This window comes from Triturus cristatus, chromosome 4_1 (assembly GCF_964204655.1).
Source record: "Triturus cristatus chromosome 4_1, aTriCri1.1, whole genome shotgun sequence".
In the NCBI taxonomy this organism is placed as follows: Eukaryota; Metazoa; Chordata; class Amphibia; order Caudata; family Salamandridae; genus Triturus; species Triturus cristatus.
In genome coordinates, this window is record NC_140585.1 from 236,168,368 (window position 1) to 236,193,347 (window position 24,980).

The 24,980-nt window shown below is 48.4% G+C and overlaps 1 protein-coding gene across 1 annotated transcript in view; it reads right to left on the bottom strand.

The window, feature by feature from the left end:
• Positions 1 to 24,980, bottom strand: part of SYN3 (synapsin III) — a 1,380,627-nt gene that overhangs the window by 931,684 nt on the left and 423,963 nt on the right. The window contains exon 4 of the mRNA XM_085651961.1: positions 24,496 to 24,587. Within this exon, the coding sequence (XP_085508087.1) occupies positions 24,496 to 24,587 (92 nt within the window). The remainder of the gene's footprint in view (positions 1 to 24,495; positions 24,588 to 24,980) is intronic.

Below are 24,980 nucleotides of genomic sequence, written 5' to 3' on the forward strand. Positions count from 1 at the left end.
TCGATCCCCAGCGCCGGCAGCAGATTAGCCCAGCACCATGTGACTCTGGGCAATAGCTTGCTTAATCTTCCCGACGGCCTCCAGCGCCTAGAGACCCTTACGGGTGATTGTTCGCGCTTTACAAATGTGGATTATTATTATTATCATAGTTGGTGATATGATCTCTTTTAAAATTGTATATCCTCTTTTTAAAGCTTCATAATAGCTTGTGACCTAAAAACCTGAAGAGAATTGGTTGTTGTGTATGTAGGAAGGCATGTATAGGTATTTAAACAGCGTTAACTGAGGTAGAAAGCACCAGAGCTCTGTACATTAAGTGTGACCTTCGTAAACGATCTACAAAAATGGAGTAAATGGAGCGGAGATTACACAAATACATTTTGCACATTATATTTCACATTTCAACTCATTTATTGCAACATCCTTTTCTCTGAGCCAGGCTTCTTTTCCAATGGACTGTAGCCATGCATGTACCTTTATTAGAAATGGCTCAACGTTGACCAAAGCTATTATTGAGCTTCAGCAGGCAAAATCAGTGGAGGTTCACTGACCACTTTATTGTCATTTTCTGGTGGAATATGGCATCTGTGTTACCATAACCTCGACCAAGTTTATTGTTTATCACAAAATCATAATCATTAAAATACAACGTCCATCGAATCTGTCTGGGAGGTAGTACTCAAGTTGACTCTCAGAACTACAGATTTCTGTGAAAATAATCTTCAAAATAATCTCCTAATTGCTAAAAATTGCTTCCTAGTTAAAGGACTTAAATGTTCATTAAAACAGATGTGTGTATCAAGCCAAGGATAACGTAAGCAATGAGCGTACAGCATCTTAGAAAATCAGTATATACATTTTAAATGTTGCTTTAGAACTTTATTTGGTGTAGGGCAGGCCCCAAGTGGGGCACCTTAAGGCTTAACACTGAATAAATCCCTATGATTGTTTACTTTAATTCTGCCCAGGAAAACGCTTGGTAGAAGTAGGCTGTCCATGCACTGGATTTGTTTGTTAGCAACCCACAAGGAATCTCTGCTACTCCGATTTGCTTGCTCTGTACCACACTGTGTGCAGGGCCGGACTGGTCGTAGCGGGCACCGGGCGTTTCCCTGTTGGGCCGCCAGGGTGTGGGCTGGTTTTGGACCTCTGGGGGGCCGTTTTTGTTACCGGGGTCCGGTTTTGCAGCATAGCTACAATATCTGCCCCCTGTAACAAAAACAGATGCAGTGTTTTACACACGCACCCCCCCCAACTCCCACCCCCTACCGCGGCCGGCCGCACTCAATTGCCAGGACCGGTTTGCGTTCCCAGTCTTGCCCTGACTGTGTGTATAAGAAATACTGGACATAGTTGTATCTGGCACAAATTTAGGAAACTTGTTAGCATTAGTTCTGCAAATGCCTGGCCTATAGATTTTGTATTTATGTATGCGTACAGAATTCCTATAGCACGAACCTAGCTCAAAGGCACTGGAAGGCGTGGTCAAAGACAAGCAGTCTCCTCAAGGGTCCCAATATTTGCTTGTTAAGATGTTTGTAAACCCTTTTGTTTAAATTTTTCACTGGCGTGTGTATTCCCATGTTTATGGTCTTTTTTCTGCTGTAACATGTGTGGCTCTGTTTCAGTGTTTAATTTGTAAAAGAATAAGTATTAGAAGAAGGGCTAGTGCCCAAAGATTTGTTCAGAAGCCCGTGGCCGGTGCTATCGAATGTCAGCGTGCCGAATACCAAGGCAGTGTAGTCTTGATTCCACCTCATGCCTCTTTAGTCCACCACCACACCCTCCCTGTCACTTTATCTTACTCTTTCGGCGTTTTTCTCCCTTGCTGAATCTCAATGTCTAATGAGTTCAAAAACTGTAGTAGTCCCCTAAAATGAGTGCTAGGCCCCCACCTGCAGCCACCGGCTCAAATTAAGCCCCGCTGTTGTTTAGTACCCCTTAGGTTCTGTATGTGGTGTGCTGTGTTCGGTGTGGCATTCAGCGCTCTATGTTCAGCTTGTTTGCATCATTTGCACTTTATTATGCCCCTTGCTGGGTGTTTCTTTTTAATTGATTTTATGGATTCGGTCTGGGATTGTTTGTTGTAATTGGATTCATGTGATATTGGTTTGAAACATCCGCAGCACGCGCTCCTTAGCAATTTATTTTGACGTGTTGCATTACAGAAAAAACATGAACATTACCCAGCTAGGAAAGCTGACAAGGAGCAGGTTTCATCATGTCTACAAGGGCAAAAGCGAGAGGCAGGTTCTGGTCGACTGTAAATCACAGAGATTTTCCATGTCCATGCAAGGACTCGGCAGGTATGTTGCAGTTCTGCTGGGGGACCATTAGCTATTCGGGGTTGAAAGGGTCTTGTATTTCAGCATTTGTATTTACTGACCTGGAAACAAATTTGCCAGACATGTTGTGCAAAGCAGCAGAGCACTGACGGGAGGGTGGTTTTACACAGATAAAATGGTGCACATGATGATTTTTGAAAGGAGATTATGATATATTTAGAGCCTGTTCACAGAGTATACTTATTTTAATCCGGCAGCATGGCTCAGCGAGTTGAACACTCACCTGTAAGCAAGCCACAAACTCGAGCTCACGAGCTTGAATCCCAGCAAGGCCGATGCAGCCTCCTTCCTTCCGAAGGCTGGTGAGCTGAAAGCCAGGGAGTAACGCCCACTATTTGCAGCGCTTAGAATTGAATTGGCAGAAGTGTTGTATCAAGTGCTATAAAAAGAGCATGTTTTTATTTACAGGCGCACATCGGGGAGCGCAATTGATTGTAGAGGATGCCACAAAGGTGGATGGTGAAGGTGGTAGGTTATGAGGGCCTTTTGGACTCCGTAAAGGATTGCGGGTGTAGACCATTCCATAAGAAGAGCATGACAAATTCGAAGGAACAAAATCTTGAGACACAGGGTGGTTTGTAAAATCTTGAGACATAGAATGGTTTGTAAAATCTTGAGACACCGGGTGGTTTGTAAAATCTTGAGACACCGGGTGGTTTGTAAAATCTTGAGACACCGAGTGCTTTGTAAAATCTTGAGACACAGGGAGGTTTGTAAAATCTTGAGACACAGGGTGGTTTGTAAAATCTTGAGACACCGGGTGGTTTGTAAAATCTTGATACACAGGGAGGTTTGTAAAATCTTGAGACACAGGGTGGTTTGTAAAATCTTGAGACACCGGGTGGTTTGTAAAATCTTGAGACACAGGGAGGTTTGTAAAATCTTGAGACACAGGGTGGTTTGTAAAATCTTGATACACAGGTTGGTTTGTAAAATCTTGAGACACCGGGTGGTTTGTAAAATCTTGAGACACCGGGTGGTTTGTAAAATCTTGAGACACCGGGTGCTTTGTAAAATCTTGAGGTACAGGGTGGTTTGTAAAATTTTGAGACACAGGGTGGTTTGTAAAATCTTGAGACACCGAGTGGTTTGTAAAATCTTGATACACCGGGTGGTTTGTGGATGGTCAGTGGGTCAATTTTAGAAGAGTGTAATTTTAGAGCATGTTTGAGTTTCAGGTATTGTAAAACCATGCAACTCAAGATGATAATTATTCCTAACTTGAGGGGCTGTGAGAAAGCTTCTAGGGCTTTCACTAACCATTCGCCAAAGCCTGCGTTCGAGCAACATCAGAGACTTTTTTTTGCATTCACAAGGGGTCAAAACGGACGGTCATCTTTGAAAAGCATTTCTGAAGCAAATGAAGGCTTTTGAGTGGCAAGTCTAAAACAGGGTGCCTAATGCAAGCACATTCATACCTCTCAGACCCACCCCCATCTGTAGTTCCTCCAGCCCCACTACCCGTATCTACCTAGGGCCTATGAATATCTATGTGAACAAGAGAGTCTCAGGGGCCGTCTGCAAATTCTGGGATGAGGCACAATTTTTAGGTCTCGGCTAAACAGCTCATGGGCTGTCTCGAAGAGACAAGTTGTTTACAATTCAGTGTGCTTCAGCCCGTCCATAGGCTTATCGTTTTTTCGCTCCATCGTTGCTCTCGTATCCTTCGTTCCCATTTGTCCATACCATGAATGCGTCATGGGTCTTCCTGTGTTTAGCCCTCCCCCAGAGCAAGGACCAAGTACTTGTGTCCATCCACTGCTCCCATTTCAGGAGCAACTGTTTTCTTTGTCTTACACACGATTGCTCATGTTTTTACTCGCTCTGTCAAAAACTTATATATTTTTTCTTCTGTTTGGGCATATGGATAAATGGGAAACAACTGTTACAACGCATGCTATTAACCCACATGTCGTTACAACGCAAATGGCTTGTTGCAGGGGGTAGAAGGTGTTGGATTTAACTCCAACACCTTCCCTACTGTTGCACACACCGGAGTTGGAATAGTAAGTTATACTATTCCAACTTCCAGCGCACCCACGACAGCGAGTCGGGGTAAAGATTTGCGTTGTAATGGCAGGCGGGCTAATGGCATGCGTTGTAACGTCATATAATCAGATGCATTCTGAAAGCTAGATGCTATACACACTGGTTTGGACAACCACCTTATTATATTGCATTTCCAACCTAAGTAATCACTGTGAAAAACACAACACAATTCTATCACTTTCTGAGAATGAATTACTCGTTGTTCAAATTAGAATCACATCCCAAAGGGAGTTAGTGTACAAAACAAAGATTCTGTGTCATTGTTGGAAGGCGTTCCCCGGGGAGGCTGCGGAATGCGTTCCCGACCACCCGGAGGCCCACCCTACCCAGAGTTAGGCCGAGCAAGAGCAGGGAGGCCCTTCCTAGAAGGGTCTCGTACCTAGGATCGCACACGCTGCGCTTACTCTCTCTTCGGAGAGAGGGACACCATACAGTAATTCGTTGTAAGACAATATGCTTTTATCGGTGGTTGTCAGGGATCTTTATGATCCGGTAGGCAGGTGCAGAATTAATGCCACAAGCGGCAGCGATCTCGTGAGGAGGGAAAGGGTAGCGGGACAGTCTTTGGATCAGTGTCTCTGCGAGGTATCCGGCGCACAGCTCTCAATCCTCGAGCTGAGGGGATGTTGCTTCTCTCGGCAATCTCTGCCGATTCTCTTGGAGGAGCGGGCCGCGAGTCACTCAGCAGGCACCGGAGGGTCGTAGTTCAGGGAGCCGCGACGGCGTCAGCAGGGCTCAGATGGTTCAGAATTCGGGGAGCCGCGACGGCGTCAGCAGGGCTCAGATGGTTCAGAGTTCGGGGAGCCGCGACGGCGTCAGCAGGGCTCAGATGGTTCAGAGTTCGGGGAGCCGCGACGGCGTCAGCAGGGCTCAGATGGTTCAGAGTTCGGGGAGCCGCGACAGCGTCCGCAGGGCTCAGGTGGTTTCAGAGTTCGGGTAGCGTTCTTCTGTTCGGTGAGCGATCGAGCCGCGACCAAGTCAGCAGGCTCTCGTCAGTCCAGGTCTTCTCTGCTCCCGTCCCTTTGGCACCCCTTGTTATACTCCCCCTCCTCTTTGAAGTCCGGAGTCCTCGCGGAGAGGGGTCTGGTGCCTGGGGGGCGGTGTGACGGCGTTTCCTGTCGCTCGGCCCTTGGATCTGTTCAGGTGGGTCTGGGAGGGACTCCAGACACCCAGCAGGCGAGGCGCCCACTCACCGGGGGCCTGGTGGTCGATCGAAACCTCCCTCGGGGGAGAGACCAGAGGTGTGACAGGGTCGGCGCCTCTCGGTCTGGTTTGGGGGGGGGGGTTTCGTTCTCCCTCGGCCGGGCATGCGTGTTAGGGATCTGGTCGGCCCTCGGGATGTTGGCCCACGGGAGCCGGAAGGCCGTGTCCACGAGGTTCGGCGTGGTTGTAGGGTAACTTGCTGGTCGGGAGGGCCCACGCCACGAGGCCGGTCTCACACGTGCCCCCCCCAGCTGAAAGGCGGGGAGAACTACCCATCCACTTGGGGGTTCTCCTCGCTGAAGCGGAAGAATCGGGACAGGCCGTCCGCGTTGGCGTGGTCCGTCCCAGGGCGATGTTCCACCGTGAAATCCATCCCTTGGAGTGAGATGGACCAGCGTAGCAACTTGGGGGTTTCTCCTCGCATCTGCATCAGCCACCGCAAGGGGCGGTGATCCGTTTGTACTCGGAAGTGTGTTCCGAACAGGTAGGGCCGTAGCTTTTTGAGGGCCCAGACTACTGCGAAGGTCTCTCTCTCAATGGTGCTCCACCGCTGTTCCCGGGGCAGTAACCTTCGGCTGATGAAGGCTATGGGCCGATCTATACCTTTGTCATCGAACTGGGAGAGGACTGCCCCGATGCCGTGTTCCGAGGCGTCCGTCTGGACCACAAACTCCCGGGCGTAGTCGGGTGCTTTGAGCACCGGAGCCGCGCACATGGCGGCCTTTAGGGTGTCGAACGCCTTCTGAAAGGAGGGAGTACAGTGTACTTTCTTGGGGTGTTTTTTGGAGGTTAGTTCTGTGAGGGGGCCTGCGATGCTGCCATAGTTCTTAATAAACCTTCGGTAGTAGCCGGTGAGGCCCAGGAAGGCCCGGACTTCCGTTTGGGTTGCAGGGGGTTCCCAGGACAAGATGGCGTCGATCTTCGGCTGGAGGGGGGCGACCTGCCCACTTCCCACCTGGTGCCCCAGATAGGTTACGGAGCCGTGCCCAATTTGACATTTGCTGGCTTTGATGGTGAGGCCGGCCGGGCGTAGAGCCAGCAGGACTTGACGGAGGTGCTGGAAGTGCTCGGTCCATTGGGAGCTGAAGACCGCTATGTCGTCGAGGTATGCTGCGCTGAACCCCTCTAGTCCAGACAGGACCCTGTTCACCAGCCGCTGGAAGGTGGCCGGGGCATTCTTCATTCCAAACGGCATCACCCTAAAGCGGTAGTGCCCATCCGGGGTGGAGAAGGCGGAGCGCTCCTTGGGTCCCTCGGTGAGGGCAATCTGCCAGTATCCACTAGTCAGGTCGAAGGTGCTGAGGTAGCGAGCGGCCCCAAGGCGGTCAATGAGCTCGTCGGCACCGGGGATAGGGTGAGCGTCCGCTCGGGTGACCGCATTGAGTCCTCGGTAGTCCACGCAAAACCTCAGCTCGGGGGCGACACCCGGGGTAGTCGCTTTCGGAACCAGGACTACCGGGCTGGCCCAGGGGCTGTCGGAGGGTTCAATCAGACCGAGGTCTAGCATCTTCGCTACCTCGGTCTGGATGCAGGTTCGGACCCGATCAGGGACCCGGTAGGCCCGATGTGTCACTGGCGGGCTGTCGCCAGTGTTCACGTCGTGGACACACCAGTTGGTGACCCCAGGGGTCAGGGAGAAGAGGTCCGCGAACTGCCTTAGTAGCTGGCGGCAGTCGTCGGACTGTTGGGCTGTGAGGGCGGTTGACAGTCTCACCCCCTCCACGGACCCATCGGTTTCTTTCGCCCCCAGGGGGTCTGGAAGGGGCTCAGTGTCTTCTTCGACCCCATCGTCGGTGGCCAGGAGTAAACTCAATTCGGTCCGTACAAAGTGAGGTTTGAGGCGGTTCACGTGGAGAACCCGGAGGGGGTTCCGCGGGGACTGCACATCGACGAGATAGGTGACCTGGCTCTTCCGCTCGACCACCTTAAAGGGTCCAGTCCATTTATCTTGGAGGGCGCAGGGTCTCACCGGGGCCATGACCCAAACTTGTTGGCCCGGCTGAAACTCGACCAGCGTAGCATTCTGGTCATACCAGCGCTTCATTTCTTCCTGACTAGCCTCGAGGTTCACTTCTGCCAGTTCTCTGAATCTCCGGGTCTGGTTGAGGAGCGCCAAGATGTATCGGAACACATCCGGAGGGGTCCCTTGGGGGGTTGTTTCCCACCCCTCCTTGACCAGGCTCAGGGGTCCCCGGACGGGGTGTCCATATAGTAGTTCGAATGGGCTGAATCCTAGGGATTTTTGGGGAACCTCCCGGTAGGCGAACAGGAGGCATGGGAGGAGGACGTCCCACCTCCGGCGTAGGGGTTCCTCGAGGCCCATGATCATTCCTTTCAGTGTTTTATTAAAGCGCTCGACTAGGCAGTTTCCTTGGGGGTGGTACGGGGTGGTGAATTTGTACGATACTCCGCACTGCTGCCAGAGGGACTTCATATATCGGGAGATAAAGTTCGTACCCCGGTCACTCATGACTTCGCGGGGGAACCCCATGCGGGAGAAGATCCCCATCAAGGCCCGGCCCACCACGGGGGCCGTCACGGTGCGGAGAGGGATGGCTTCGGGGTAGCGGGTGGCATGGTCCACCAGGACGAGGATGAACCGGTGGCCCTGGGCGGTCTTGGGGTCCAGCGGCCCCACAATGTCGATTCCTACCCGCTCAAAAGGGGTACTGACGACGGGGAAGGGTTGCAGCGGAGCCTTGAGCTTGCCCCCACTCTTTCCGCTGGCCTGGCACGTGGGGCAGGACTTGCAGTGGGCCTCCACATTTGCTCGCATCTTGGGCCAATAGAAGTGGGTGACGAGTCGTTGGTAGGTCTTATCTTGGCCTAAGTGTCCGGCCAGGGGTACATCATGGGCCAGGCCCAGGAGGAGACTTCGGAAGCGTAGGGGTACCACTAGTACTCGGGCCGATCCCAACTCGGCTGACTTCTGTTCGCTGTACAGGAGGCCGTTCTCCCAGTATACCCAGTGGGTGCCAGTCCGGTCGCCTGCTGCTTGGGCCTCGGCCTGTTGTCGGGGTCCAATGAGGGCTCAGGTGGTTTCAGAGTTCGGGTAGCGTTCTTCTGTACGGTGAGCGATCGAGCCGCGACCAAGTCAGCAGGCTCTCGTCAGTCCAGGTCTTCTCTGCTCCCGTCCCTTTGGCACCCCTTGTTATACTCCCCCTCCTCTTTGAAGTCCGGAGTCCTCGCGGAGAGGGGTCTGGTGCCTGGGGGGCGGTGTGACGGCGTTTCCTGTCGCTCGGCCCTTGGATCTGTTCAGGTGGGTCTGGGAGGGACTCCAGACACCCAGCAGGCGAGGCGCCCACTCACCGGGGGCCTGGTGGTCGATCGAAACCTCCCTCGGGGGAGAGACCAGAGGTGTGACAGGGTCGGCGCCTCTCGGTCTGGTTTTGGGGGGGGGGTTCGTTCTCCCTCGGCCGGGCATGCGTGTTAGGGATCTGGTCGGCCTTCGGGATGTTGGCCCACGGGAGCCGGAAGGCCGTGTCCACGAGGTTCGGCGTGGTTGTAGGGTAACTTGCTGGTCGGGAGGGCCCACGCCACGAGGCCGGTCTCACAGTCATATACACTCATATGTTATAACTTAATCATTAAAGACTGATGAGAACTCAGATCTTTACGCTTTCAACATGTCTGACTCTTTTCTTAGACTAATATCCTAACACACGTGTCTTTTCCGATTGCATGCTGTTTGCATTTCCACACGTACAGTAATACGTGGGAGGCCGGTCTTGTGTCTAAAACAGAAGAAGTTGCCTCAGTGTGCGTAAGTTTTGTAGGAAGCGATGCTTAAGTAAAGTGAGTGCTTAGCTTGTGCTCACTTACAGACAGCGATTTATCACCATACAATCACCCAGAGCTTTATGTGGCTTGCCGCGCACCTTGCATTGCAAGGTGCAATAAGTGGGTCTTAGTAACAAAGGTATGTCCAGATCTGTGTGCCTTCCCTGTACCTTTCAACGCCAACAAGTAACGTCACACTCAGACTCCTTACGTTCTTTGTCTCTGTGAAACTCTATGCTGTACCATCCATTTTTTATTTTCATTTTCACCACTTTCCCATTTTCACCTGATGTTCCCTGCAACATATATGTTCTCTCCACCTGCCCCGGATGCATCCCCCACCTATATTATTTGTTTCCTCTTCATTGCCAGCTTTCGACAGGAGCCACTTGGTAGTACTGTTAAGGGGAGTAAGGAAGTTATTTGGAAGCCATGTCCCTTTCCTCAGTGGAAGCATATACATGTCTGTTTTTGTGACCGTGTTAATCACTCACATCCATGTGCTTGTTTATCTCTTTGGTGCCCTATACCTTTGAGAAGACGGTAGCTCCCATGATTTTAGTGGAGTTTGTTGAAAACATTGAATAGGCCATTTTTGGGTCTCGGCTAGACAGCACATGCCTGTCTCGAAGAAACATGTTGTTTACAATTTAGTGGGCTTCAGCACTCCCATAGGCGTACCATTTGTTTGCTCCATCATCACCCTTGTGTCCTTCATTCCCGTTTGTCCATGGCAGGAATGTGCCATGCCTACTAAGACATGTTTACAATTCGGTGGGCTTCAGCCCACCCATAGGCTTAACATTTGTTTGCTCCATTATTGCGGATGAAAGCGCAAATATGTGAGTTCAGAATACAGCGCAGGTTGGGTCATATCGCTTTTTTTCATGACTTTCAGCCATGCTGAACAGAAGCCATGCTACTATTCAACATGGCTGAAAGATATTGACATAGACAACGCCAATAGCTCTCTGATTACTGACACCCATTGGCTTTGCCAATGCTTGTTTGTGTTACGCCACTGGTCTAAGACATCATTGCACTCTATAAGAGAGACCAGAGCACACACCAAATGGTAGCATTTTTATTGTGTCGGGATTGCCCCTCGAAATAAGAGCAAATGGTGACCCTAATCCTTCTCCTCTTGGGGCTCCGCCATGGTGCTTGAAGTGAAGCGACTGCTGCAGAGAGAGTCCTGCTGTGGGAAGATAAACTCGAGGAGGGGCCATGGCAGACAAGGATCAACATTGTATTCCCACTGTGTTTGGACGTCGCTTGAACATCCGTAAGAGCTTGGTTTGTGTTTTCAAAACTTCCAAACACATCATTCTCCATTGGTTTCAGCACTCAGTGTTCGAAAACACATCGATTTGAGGGGTATTGTACGGGTTTGTGAATGACTGCGAATTGTGAGGTCAACAGCAGCATCAACTGTATTGTTAACCAATCAGCGAGTCTCCTTGAGCTGAGGCTGCCCTACAGTAGTGGCAGCTAGGAGTACACGGTGTATATACAGCCTTGGGCGCTGAGGCAGCCTGGCCCACTGCTGACAGGACTGGGGTAAAGTCAGTCGCATACTAAGCTCAACTAGAGAGTGACTGACGCTCCCTAAACGTTACAACCATTTTAGAGGCTCCATGTCTCTAAAGCTAAGGTAGCCTCTTGACGCGCAAGCGGCAAAAGCCCGGCATTGACACAGTCACTGATAAAATGGGGTCATCTATCCAATGTTGCACTGCATGCTGGTATACGTGGACCATGTGGGGCAGGAGGGTCTCTCTAAGAGACCAGCACCACTGCACCATCTAGTAATGACCAGTTACACACTTTGAGGCCTGTTTTGTTGTCTTCTTGCTTGCTTCAGGCAGGCCTAAATTTCCAGAAATGGCTTTATGAGTCGGTCACTGCCACAGCTGGCACGCAGCATTGGGGCTCCAGCAACAATCTCGGTCTCTGAGCTCAAAGTTAGTTCCACATACACAGGGCCAAAGGGCCAAGGGCACCATGGTGGACCTATTCTGAGAGTACAAAGAGATTCTCACACCTTCTAGAGCGGGACCCCGTATAGAGCAGCCCTCAAGATTAGACCGATATGTGAGTAAGCAGCCATCCCCTAACATTTCCTCTGTGTCCTCTTTTCTTTGTAGTGTTCTCCCATTACGGTGTCCCAGTCACTCAGAGTGGCCACCTGTCACTTCCCCAACAGCTGCAAGGCCAGCGGTCCCCACCCAAGGCCTGGCTGCCAGATGTGTCCTCTCAAGTACAATTTTGGCTGTGAGAACGTGAACTGTGCCTCTGAGAGCTTTCCAAAGTGGCCAGATGTGGTCCATCAGCTTTGAGGTGCCACAGACCAGCGACTGTCATCCGCACATTACGACATTTCACAATCACTTCACAAAGGCACGTATTTGAAATGCATCGCTTTTTTTGGGAGGTATCAGATTAGAATATACATGGACGTTCCTTCTCACATCTGGTGGCCAAAGCTTGGAATGACCTTCCCCTACACCTCAGGTCCGCCTCATCGCTCCAGCAATTCAGGAAAGGACTCAAGACCTGGCTGTTCAAATGAACAGATCACCACGAAGCAGCTAGCTACTTCAGCACTCTGAGACCCTCACGGGTGATTAGCCGCACTTTACAAATCCCCTGAGAGACTGATTGATTGATGTTAATGTTGGTGTAAATGTTGTTGGCTCAGGTGCTTTGACCCCATCACGCACCCTGTCACTGTTATAACTATGCCACTTCAGCTCATCGATGGGTGCGGGTGCACTAAGCATTACACATGACACACCTTTAATGAAATAAATACCTAAATTGAATCGGTTCAGAATTTGATTTATTTATTTTTATTTTGAAGGTTTTATATAGTGCGGACCAGACCCTTGCGGGTATCAGAGAGATTTACAACATATACAGGAAAAATGGGAAATAGACAGATGCGACATAGGCATATACATACGCAAATAATATTGCTTATAATAGGTCAAACAAATGGTAACTGATCCAACACAGCACATATCCACCATCCTGCATCAAAAAGATCAAGTGAATTTTGTAAGGGAAATCGATTTAACTTCCTTTTTGAAGGATGCCATTCCTGAGAAGGAGCGGTTATAAGTTTTCTTTTTTTTTTTAAAGCGTTGTAGTTTCAAAAGCAGGTTATATGAACTCCTTTTAGTTCTGTCGCCACCCAATAGCACTAGTTTTTCTGCAAGGTGCCTTGTGTGTCATACAGGCGATTTTCAAATGGATTCTGGCCTCAAAGGGTAGCCAGTAAAGGGAACGCAAGTCTAGGGCGATGTGACAGTTTCTTTTGGAACCTGTGATTAGTCTGGCGGCTGCATTGATTGAGGCTCTTAGCGGGGCTGTCGTTGTTCTGGGAAGGCCGCAGAGAACAACACTCCCATATTCCACTCTGGTGATTACTAGAGATTGGACAGCATGTTTGAAGTCATTTGCAGGTATGAAAGGTTTCAGTCTTCTTAGGGTGTTCATTTGGAAAGTTGCTCTACCTTAATGTCTAAACTTGTTTCTCCATCTTCCTGCCCCGCCTCCTCTCATCATTATATTGGGCCTGATTCACAAAGGGACTTACAACTCAAAGATACGAGTGCAGAGTCTTTGTACTCTGGTGAGTCTCCGTACTCGTGGCGGAATATCCGCACTCGGAAAGGAATCTCCACACTGCGCACTTCAGAGAGTGTGCTGTGCAGAGAATCTGTCCCAAGCGCGGGGATTCCTCCACGAGTGCGGAGACTCCGCCCTGAGTATGGAGACTCCGCACGCGTACCTTTATGAATCGTAAGTCCCTTGGTGAATTGGGCCTCTGTATGTATTTCTCCTGTTATTTTCAGTGCCTTTTGGCTAGGTCCCCACTATACAAATACCTTTAATAAATAACTAACTGACTAAATAAATAAAACAGCACAAGGTACACCTGCATTTAGGATCTACAGATCTAGAGTCAGACAGTGCCTTTGAAGGAGGGTTGCCACCAGGCCTATTTTCTACCGGCACCACCGGTATTTTAAAGTCCCGGCTGGTACAAAAATCACCTAAAGCCAGTGTTTTTTTTTTTTTTTTTTTTTTTTTAAAAACCTTTATTGACATTTCAACCAAAAACAAGTATGGGCCTACAACCCCCGGGGCCGGCCGCTAAGCAGTTAAAGTAACAGAAAGCAAATTTTAATCACAGGCAGCACCTCGGGGAGCAGAATCTCCATGCTAGTATACTCTTGGCCACTGAACAGCCCAAGTAGGAAACCAGGATATAAAAGGTTTTCATTTTATAATAGAGGATGGAAGGATCAGGTGCCAAACAGTTTCCCAGCTGCGAAAAATGGCAGGCAGAATAGTAAACGTCAACAATAAACAGCAATCTATCAAGTCAATGGCGCTGAAACAGGAGGTTCAGGATGTGGAGGAATATCACGAGTCATTTGCGCCTGCAGTCCCCTGCCCTAAGACCCAGAAAACACCACGGAAATTGAGGCACAAATGAAAAAGCAGTGATTGACAGCGAAGGAAACCTACCGTACTGACCCCAGAAAAGAAAGACAAAGAAAGATAAGAGAAGAAAAAGGAGGCCATAGAAACAAAGTAAAAACTAAAAAATCCCCTCCCCCAGCCCCCCACCCTGCACCTCTGCAGATGACTACGGCCCCCCCCCCCAGCAGTGTGCCTGTCGCCCCGGAACCAGACCCGAAATATAGAAGAAACAGAGAAAAAGGAGAAAGAAAGGAAACCCCACCTAACGGGGGAGTGGAGAGAGTATTAATAAACTGGAGGAGGGCCTTCAAACATGCCCCCGGCTTCTCCCTCCCGCACAATGTGTTCCTCCCCAAAGCAAACAGTAATCCACAAAAATCGACCATGTCAAGAAAAATGGGGAGCATTATGCACCTATTACACTATCAGTTATGCCGTGAGAGCACGCAACCCCTGTGCCCGCCCGCCTATTAGATGACAACCTCTGAAGGATCAGTCTTATCCTTGGCCTCTCTTTGCGAATCCACCAATGCATACCCATCGACCCAGCGCCATGTCCAATGTTACGAGGAAGAGGAGCGTCCAAAAAAGACCAGGAAGCGACACACACATGTAGGGTGGACGTCTCTGAATACCAACACAGTCATCATTATGGAGGATCATCTTTCCCAGTACTGCCCCAGGACATGCACTGCACACAAGGTCCAGGATGGAGGAATCAGCCAGAGCAGGCGACCGTTGCTTGAATATTGCCTGGGTCGCCGGAGGCTGTGCGTGGGCCAAAGCCACCACCTTCTGCTCAAATCTAAAACCTCCGGAACAGACCAGACCTACAGCCAGCCGACCACACGTTGGCACATTGTCCGGAGTCTCCAGCTTTCCCCTATGCACAGGGGCGGCCACGACACTGTCCTCCTGTGTGAAGTGAAACAAGTCCTTGTGTACCTGGGGAGAGGCAGATCGCAACTGTTCCGACGCTGACGCAATACCATCAAGCTTTCTCCCCAATACCCAGGCCCCGTGAACCAGGGTGGAACGAAGGGCACCGAGAGCTTCGAGAAGGTCACCGTACCCCAGCACAGCTCCCCGCGCCCGCTCCGCTCCTCTTAGCCACACACTCCCAATCTTGCTGAAACCCAGTGTACAGGATGATAGAATCCATCCTATCAAGATGGCCGCAGGGTAGTTCCACCCCAGATTGGGACCGGGACTCAGGCACAAGCGCATCAAGTTCCAAGTCACTGCAAACAGGGTTCCGGGGGCAGGCAAAATATGTATCCAGTGTGTGGTCACAGGTAACAGTCATCCTCACCCTGGACCAGCGCCCACGAAAATCCGGGAGCAGCCCGCGAAAATCGGGACGAGTTACAGGCAGTGTCCGAGCAGCTCACTGGCGAGGGCTCAGACAATTAACGAAGAATCTTGGAATTGCCACCTCGGGCATGCACTCGTTCCGCTACGCCCAGTGGTAGGAATGACCACGGCGAAATTCCGGCCAATATCCGCGCCGCTCCGGTATTCCGACTCCACCCAGTCACCAATGGCCGCTGTTGTTGAACTGCCGCCCGGCCATGTTGTCCACCCGAGGTCCCGGTTCCAGGGTTGCACAGGCCGCAAACTTCAGATGAACATTTCTCCGGCGGTACCGCTGCCAGAAACTTCAGAATCACGCGATCGGTTGCCGCTCTCAACCACCAACACGGGCATATAGCGCAGGCTAAGGATCTCATGCAGGATATCTGTGCGGGATGCGGAGGTTCACGGAGCCGGGAGCCTACGCTGCCGTCCCGATCGCCATCTTGGCTCCTCCCTAAAAAAAGCCAGTGTTTTTAACCCTTATCTGATCGTACTACAAACAGCAATTAGAAATAAAAAGCACTTTTAAATGTGTTCTAGAGATGCGCGGATGATCCCTGACTAATAATTAAAGTAAACAAAGGCAGAAAAGCCAAGTTACAAAAGAATTCATACGGTGTCACTTAACCCCTTGTGTGCCCCGCCCTTTCCCCGCCCTGTGCCGGGCGTTGAATTAGCGGGCGGGGTTCATGACGAGATAGTCTCGTCATGGGCACAGCGCAACCGCGGCCCATGAAGAGACCATCTCGTCATGGGCACTCAAGGGGTTAAAGTCCTAATTATTACCATACACGGGCATTTTCAGACTCTTAAAACAACAATAAATGGCTGGTATTTTTCTCTTGGAACAGTGGCAGCCCTACTCTGAAGTGTGACAGCCTTTCCGGATCCTGTTCATTCCAACTAGTGGACCAATGAACTCCTCTCAACCTGAGGGACCAGAGTACCAAAGAGTAAGAGGCAGCTGCACGTCCAGCCACAGGGGCTGAAACACAAACCCATCAAAGGGCTACAAGAATCCTAGTTGTGTTTCCAGATCTTGTTTGTTTCTTTAAGTGTGCATACATGATTCACACATTACTTGGCGATCCCAACAAGAATTGCCTTCCTACCTGTATCGTCCATCAGCAATTTACAGGGTCAGAGCTCATTCCAGGACCCACAGAGCAGGCTAGGGCTACTAGGCCCCAACCGTGGTGGCTGAGGTCATTTCCCATCTGTGTCCGTCCTAATAATAAGTACATCCCTCCCTGTACTTGGTGTCTAGGGCAGCAACAGTGAGCAGTCAAAGCTTTGTCAGTCTGTAGTGTGGGAGGCAAGAGTTCAGAACTCAACAATCGACCAACAGAGACAATACCTTGTTGTCCTGACCAGTGCTCATCTTTTATATAAAAGAAAGTACTTTTATTTCACAATCGAACTAAATACAATATAATTCACTTAATATATCGTAGAGGGTTGTCATAACTAGGCCTGGGCTAAAATTTCGTTCCGTTCGCGGAAATTGCGATAATTTGACATTTTCGCGTTCCACGGAAAGCGCGAAAATGTCAAAATTTCCGCATTTCGCAGCTTTGCGATAATTTGGTTCTTGCTCGTGCTGTAAAATAATACATTCTCGCGCGCGCGCGATCGCCTTGCCTGAATCCCTGCGTTCGCCTACAAGTTTTCTTGATCCGGTCGCGTTCTCCATGAGATGTTGTATTGTTTTTAGCCATTTGCGTTGTCTCGCGACAGTTCGCGCCCGCAGTGACGTCATGCGTCGCGCGATCACGTCTTTCTTCTCGTGATCATGCACCGCGAGACAACTGAAAACAAGATGGCCGCGCCCGCGAGCAACCGCATGGGTAAGTTGGCGAGCCGCAACCATGCAGAAAATCTCGCGAACATGCGGGGAAAAAACTTCCGCATCTTCGCGATATTTCCGCGTGTTTGCGATGATTTTTAACATTTTCGCGATAATTTGCGAAAGTGGATTTCGCAAATTCCGCCCACCCCTAGTCATAACATGCACTTTAACCATGAGAAGCTGAACTTCCCCTTCCTTACCCAGTACCCGTCTTTCTGCACACTATGGTAAAGATACTGCTATTACCTCATTGTACTAGGATGTAGGCAAGGATTAGGTACAGGTGCAGATCACTCAAATGTTCTCACAAGTTAAGTGTGCAACTCAATTCAATGTCTTTAGGGGTGTTTGTACCAAAACGTCGCAAGCAAGAACAGCAGATTTGCCCACTCATGTTAGTCTCTCTCCACCCAGGTGCAGCTAAGCACCCTCGTTACCGGTTGGTGATCAGTGGCGGTCGCGGGTAGTGTGCCTGTCATCACGGGGTGAACTCCTACTTTGTAGATGGAGATCAACACAGCGGCAGCATGCAGGATGATCTTACACCATACTCTCCAGGACTGACACAGGAAAAAGGGTCTGATCACACTACAAATTGCAAAACACAATAAGCTGCCACCACTGGTTTTATGTGACACAGCCAGAACAAAGGCAGTAATCCTTTGTCAACTATGACGGCATGCGTGGTATGCCCCTCCACGTCACAGGACAGATGCTGGATGTTACATGGTCAGGGAGAGGTTAGGCCTCTGCGCTCAGGCTAGGTTAGTGGGACACCAGGACCAAATAACCAAAATCCAAGATATCACTTTCACTTTCAGTACAGTGGAACATTCCGTATACTATGTTGGGGATATTCATGTTCCATAGTGTTTCGTACCTGTCCAGCCACCATAAATATATTGTTCACCCAGGACTTTTGTCAGAACAACCAGCGACTACCATCTTCTCTCACAAGCTCACCAACAAAACAAATCCAACTGACCAAACTCACCATTAAATCCCATCCTTCGATCAAGCCCACCAATGACACCCATCTTAAGGTCGAAGCCCACTAAGTATTCATGACACCCATCTTAAGGTCGAAGCCCACTAAGTATTCCGGATCACTTACCAAGATCACCAATGATTTTGATGCCGACTAATGAGACCTGCAGTGGCGCCATCCTGTCTGCCAGCTTACCAAACCCACCAATGACTCGAATCTACCTGCAGGGCTGACCAGTTACTTCAATCACCCCTACCGAGCTCATCAATGATGCTCACCGTACAACCTAAATATAAAAACACATGACTGCCCTCCTGTCCATGAAGTCCTCCACTTACTGCTGTTCTACCAACCAGGATCACCAAAGACCACCCCATATCTTCAAAGATCATCAGTGACCCCACCTCCAGTACCCCCATTGGCAGGTCCCAAGGTCATCAATGACCTCCAGGCTATTTATGAGGCCCAACAATGACCAGGATCAGGGTCAAGGCCTGAGACTCTCTTGTGCTCCCCAGCCTGAAGTTGGGGCTGGTGGAATGCAAACGGAGCTCCCCACGCTCCCGCCTGCCCGGTGTGTGCCTAATTTTACCGAGTGCTGGAGCTGGCGCTGCTCAAGGTTGCTCGGATTGGCCTTTACTTCCTACCCCAGTTCCTTTGGCTTCACCATAACCTTCCCATACACTGGAGAACCCAGACAAATGTCTGAGGATTGAGCTAAACTGATTCCATCACTAGCATGGCAGGCACAGGCACAAGCGCGCAACACCCATTGGGTTCACTGGGCTTCAGCCCCCCCCGTCGTGTGTGTCAACCCGGGCTGAGACAGCTTCGTGGGCTGGCGACCGTCTCAATGCAACCGCACCCGAGTACTTCACAGGTCTTTAAAAGACCATTTACTTGTTAATGAGGCTTTAATTGTGTTTTCACCCCTTCTTAGAGCCACTCTGCCTATGGCTGGAAGAATTAGGCACCCCCCCGAAATCTTTTTCAGCCGCCCTCGAAATTTGGCTGCACAGTCCCCCACTGCCAGCTGCTCCTTGGCCTTCTCTGGCATGGGACCAAGAAAGATCCTGGTGCCTGAGGCCCATCAGAGAAGAAGATGGTCTGGGGGATGCACATTATCAGATGCAACTGTCAGGGTCTCATCACTCCCCTCATCTCGACTCAGTGTACACAGATTTCTAATGAAAACCAACCTAGGGAAAGGCTGAACAGAAAATCACTCTAAAACACAATACCTAAAATCAGTAGCACCTAGACCACAGGATACAAAATGGAAAAGGCTTCTATGAATGTATGTGACAGATGGGAAGGAGAAAGGGTGTGTGTGTGTCTGTGTGTTTGCTAAAGAAGTTAGCCCCATGTTTAGTGTGTGATTAGAGATTACAAGGGAATCTTCCTCACAGAAAATATTGTATATTTAAAATTTAGGGATCTATTTGGGATGAATTAGATGACATTTTCATACTTTTTTGGTGCAGAAGATAGTTTGCATGTTTAGTGTTTTTTCAGCCTGGCATACAGATAGCTTTAGCTCTCTTGCTAGCCTCGTGTAGTTACATGAATAAATACACAGACGGGCTCTGGATCTGCCCCTTTAATCCATTGTTCTGTTACACTGTCATTCACACTTTGCTTCTACCCTCAAGAGTAGACAGCATGGGGCACTAGGTTAGCCCGCTTTAGTCTCTGTCTCTCTTGCACTGCGAGCGATCTTCCTAATCACATGCGCACATCCACCCACAAAGCAGAGCAGTTCGGTGCCAGGCCTGGAGGGCAATACTTTAAGTTGCCAACACTTTTTTCTTTCATTCTTTAGCTTTTTAAATTTGTTTTTGTCATCCTTGTATGTTTAAAGAATGCCTTCAGGTTATAATAATTCAAAGCCAATAGCAACTTTTCTTTCTACCACTAAGAATCATATTTGCTGCTACTATACAATAAGCTAATAATAAGGCTTCCATACCTTTTCAATGTCAAATAGCCTGCTAGAGAGCAGTCCTAATAAAATATTATGCAATAGTACATTTTTAAAATTCTAATATTTATTGCCATTATATGGCTGCATTTAAAAGTGGCAGGATGTTTTCTTTTTACTTTTGTGGCATAAGCTTGCGATAAAAAATTAAATTAATCATTGCACCAATGATCAAAGACGAGACTTGTTGGTTTTGCCAATGCTTGTTTAATTTAGATATTCCTTATCTTACCATATTGGTTGTACTGTTCAGGTACATTTGCTCTTCCTATTTATATGAATACATTCCATTTCACAATTTTTAAAACAACAAGTGATTTACACATGGCAGCTGAGGCAGTAAAGGAAAACCGCACATACCACTAGTATAGAAAGTCATTCAGAAAATTCTTCAATATTATATTATATTGTTGGTGCACGAGTTGATAGAAAAGAGTTACCACATTCCCTTACTTGGATACTACCCATTGTTGTCTCAGATCAGAATTATAAAGCAACACTCAGCATTCATTCACTAGGATCCATCAGCATTCTTTTCAATAAGTTTATGATAGGGGTTGGGCTTTTTTGTTTAAGTAGTTTTATTTTGAAATTCTTCACTGTTTTCTTATATTTGTGGCCTCGTGATTGCTATAGGATGTTTCTCAGTGTAGCTACTCTATCAGTTGGTGATGAAGGAACTGCCTCAGGGTAGGGCAGAAAAACCACCAACCGGGATCATGTGTACAGATCAATCAATCAATCAATTGCTTTATTTCGATAACTTGTATCATAAAAACATTATGCAACCTTTGTACAGCAAATATGAGGAATACATTAATACAAATAATCGGTTTAGTACATAATTAAACTGGAGATTGTGCTTACACAGCATTTTTAGACTTGATGTTGCACCACAAAGCATAAAATCACTTATCTGCAAAGCTGTACATACAAATTCATACCTAAAATCATGCATACAATTAAAAACTGATATTTAAAAGGGATAAAAACTTGTCTGTGGTACCCATCGGGCTTGTATAAAGTGGCCGTGTTTTAACATTCTAAGAAAGCTTTCTGGGATTAAGGTGACGTGTAAGTGTGGCCTAGAGCATGAAAATTAAGGCATCCTTCACAAGGCTTTCTGCCTGACTAGTTGCGTATAGCTTAGAATTTAGATGCCCCACAAGTAGCGAGCTCTTCAGTCAGGTTTCGATGTGTGCAAGCGTAAAATTAAGGCACCCCTCGCAAGGCTTTTTGCCTGACTATCCAAGCATGACTTAGAAACTTTGCCACCCCGCAGGTGAAAAGTACACTTGGGTTGGATTCCAGGATGCGCAAAGCGGCCCGATTGTCGCGGGTGCCCATGTGTCTGTAGATCGGTTTTAGCCATTTGGACCTCGCGGTGTTGTAGGCTGGACAGGCAAACATGACATGGGCAACACACACCAATGGGGCTCCGCAGCAGAGGCAAACTTCTGTTATGTGTTTGGGTAAACGCCATTTTGATGTTAGTGTATGGAGTGGGAGTGTACCAAGCCTAAATTGGATGTGTGACCTGAATTGTATCCAGATAGGGCTCGAGGCTTCTGGTCTGCTTATAGTTGAGAAAATCCTCTGTTAACCTCCCCACATTGGGCTTGCTAAGTTCCTTGATGTCTATCCAACCTCAGTATATGTGCTTGAGCTCTACCTTGCTTGGGGGTTTTGGGTATCCCATGATTTTTTAAGGCCCAGTAGTGTCATCGTTTCCCTAACATTTGATATTCATTTAACCCTCTGATCCACATCTAGGTTCATCACCTCCGTTAGTGCTGCAGCTTATTTGCTGAGCTCTGGGATGCGCCTTAGGCGTGCCCAGAAGAGCAATGGGCGTAGCTTGGCAGTATCTCTAAACGGCTGCCTGCCCGTCTCATACATTAGGGGTGTTAGTGGAGTGTTACGGGGAAGCATCACCAAATCCCTCAAAAACGTATGCTCAGATCTACTGATGTCCTCTGTATTATCAAACCCCCATAGCTCAGCTCCGTACAGAGCTGAGCTTACTGCCTTAGCATCATAGACTACGAGGGCCGGAGCAACTGGCCTACTATACAAGGAGCGGTGTTCTCTGCTTAGTGCCCCGACCACACGTTTGTGATTTATAAGCATTTTGGCTAAATGGGGCCTCCAGGGCATTTTATCTGAGAGTCGGATGCCAAGAGAATCGAAGGTACTGACTCTCTCCAAGAAGGTACCATTTAACGTAAGGTTGTTGGTAAAGGATTTGTGGGGGTTGAATACCATGAGCTTTGTTTTCAAGGTGTTGATGACTAACCCCTGAGAGTCACAAAAGGATTGATATCTGTTCATTAGTTTTTGTAGCACCGCTGGGGTCTTCAACATCAGCAAGGTGTCGTCAGCAAATAGGAGGTCGGTACTTTATCGCCTGCCAGGATTGGGGCATCAGCAGGATCTTCTTGAAGGAAACTCACCACCTCATTCACATATAAAGAGAACAGGGTGGGGGCCATGACGCAGCCCCGGCGGAATCCCCTGCAAACAGGAATCTGTTCCGTCAACTGGCCTTGGGTCCCCCATCTCACCTGGGCATAGTTTCCCTCATGAAGGCGGGTCAATAGATTGAGGATTAGGGGAGGGATACCCATGTCTTTAAGGGTCTGCCACAGCCTGATCCTAGGTACCAGATCGAAGGCAGTCTTTAAGTCAATGAATGCAAGGTAAAGACTGCCCTTTCCAATTACCACGACTTTCCAGTATATAAGGAGTAGCCTAAATGCCTGGTCGATCGTTCCAGTGCTGGTCCTGAAGCCAGCCTGGTATTGGGGGAGGACATCTTCCTCTTCTAACCAAGTTTGGAGTCTTTGTAGGAGCATCCTACATAACACCTTTTGCATTGCGTCGATCAGACTTATTGGCCTGTAATTTGAGGGGTCTTCTCTGGTACCCTTTTTATAGATCTGAACCACCTCGGCGCCTTTCCAGGATTCTGGCCCTGCTTTCTTTTATTTGTGGCCTCGTGATTGCTATAGGGTGTTTCTCAGTGTAGCTACTCTATTAGTTGGTGATGAAGGAACAGCCTCAGGGAAGGGCAGAAAAACCACCTACCGGGATCATGTGTACATAACCAAGAGGAGCCTATTCTGGGCACTTGGGAGGATGTCTATATAAAGGCCTCCCACATTTAAAGTATATCTTTACTTATTGGTCATTTCTGCCTGTATTTATTGACATATTTTGCTCAGTTCATCTGTATTTATATCCAGAATTATTCTTTGTTGTTTGTAAAACTGAAATTGCAACAAGTGCACTTCATTTACTTAACTCGTATATGGACGCTGGCCCTAGGGCGTCTGCAGGCTTTGAGGGCCAGATGTACGACGCTTTGTGGCGTGCGCAAACGGGTCTTAGAACCGTTTGCACATATTAAAAAGCATGGGCCCATGTACAAACAGTATTTTGCGACTCGTAAATAAATTACGACTCGCAAAATACTGTTTTGCAACTCGCTATTAGGAAGGAGCGGTCCCAGGGACCACTGCCTGTTCTTAAAAAATGAAACAAAAACGTTTCATTTTCTTTTATAAATGCATCCTTTATTCCTTTAAGGAAAATAGGCTGCATACATTTTTTTTTTTTAAACTGCTTTATTTAAAGCTCAGCAGACCACCATCCCTGTGAGGGCCTGTCAAATTGCGAGAGGCTTTTTAATATTCATAAGTCTCGCAATTTGCGACCCCATTGGGAATCGCAAACAGTGTTAAACTAACTGTTGTACATGCCAAACAGCGCCTTTCACATTGCGAGTCGCAAATGTGACGCAATTTGCGAGGCGCTATTTGGCAGGTTGTACACTGCTTCGATTTTTAAGCTGCATTGGAGAGCCTTCTCATTTTGGCCCTCTCAACATACTATGCATGGCCTTTTGTCTGGAAACCATGACTGACAGCACTGAGAGCCACTAGAAGATGACATCATTTCCGTTTTCTGTTTTAAATACAAAAGACAGTAAATTGGGGCCTTAGTGCTATATAAAGCAAGCAGCATAGAAAAGTCAAAAGACAGCAAAATTAACTAAAGCTCTTGGAATTACGGATATCATTTTCATCCATTTAAGATTATAGTGAGATGGCCCGGATGGGTCAGTCCAGGCAGCAGCAGAATCATTAGGAGTCAGACTCCTGTGTAACTGTGATGTGGTCTGTCTCTTGCTCCTTTGTGTGTGGGTTGGTTTAGCTACTTCTGCCATAGTATGTTCATCTGTGCGTGTTCTGCGGTGGGTGTTCTGCCTCATTCAGCTGCGACGGACAGAGAGAAACTCAGAATGGAGGACACCAAAGCTTGGGGTATTCCATGAAACAAGATCACACTGCAGCATGCCTTCAGTCATCAGTTAGACGGTGCTATACTCAATGTTACACAGCCGTTCCTGTACAATATGGAAAACACCAGATTATGCAGCAATCCTTACTTGACTACTTTGGAGCCATTCCTCATGACGTTCATATCCACCATGCATCCGCCATTGACGTACGATGCGAGATTCAGCTCAGAGAACTCTGCCTAGAGGAAAATAGACAAATTAGACCCAAGAGTTATGGAACAGTGAAGGGCACAGGAGATATCACAGTTGAATGTGAGGGGTAAGAAAGGGAAAACGCACTTAAGTACAGAGACTGACTGAAATGGCTAGATAAATGCTCCAAAGTTGTTTCCCGCTTAGTTTTTAAAGTCCGACTTAACGTTAAAATACGTTTGGATAACTTAAGCAGAAAAGTAAATTTGCAAATATTTACAGTTGGAAATTTTGCCCTATCTGCAGTGTCATCCCAATTTCTTTTGCCTTTTTGCTAAACCCTAATTTTGCTGGCTGTGGAACTCTCTTCACTTAACCCCTACTAACCAGTCATGAAGTGCTTCTTTTCCTCTTTTCAACATGATTACATTGGCATACCC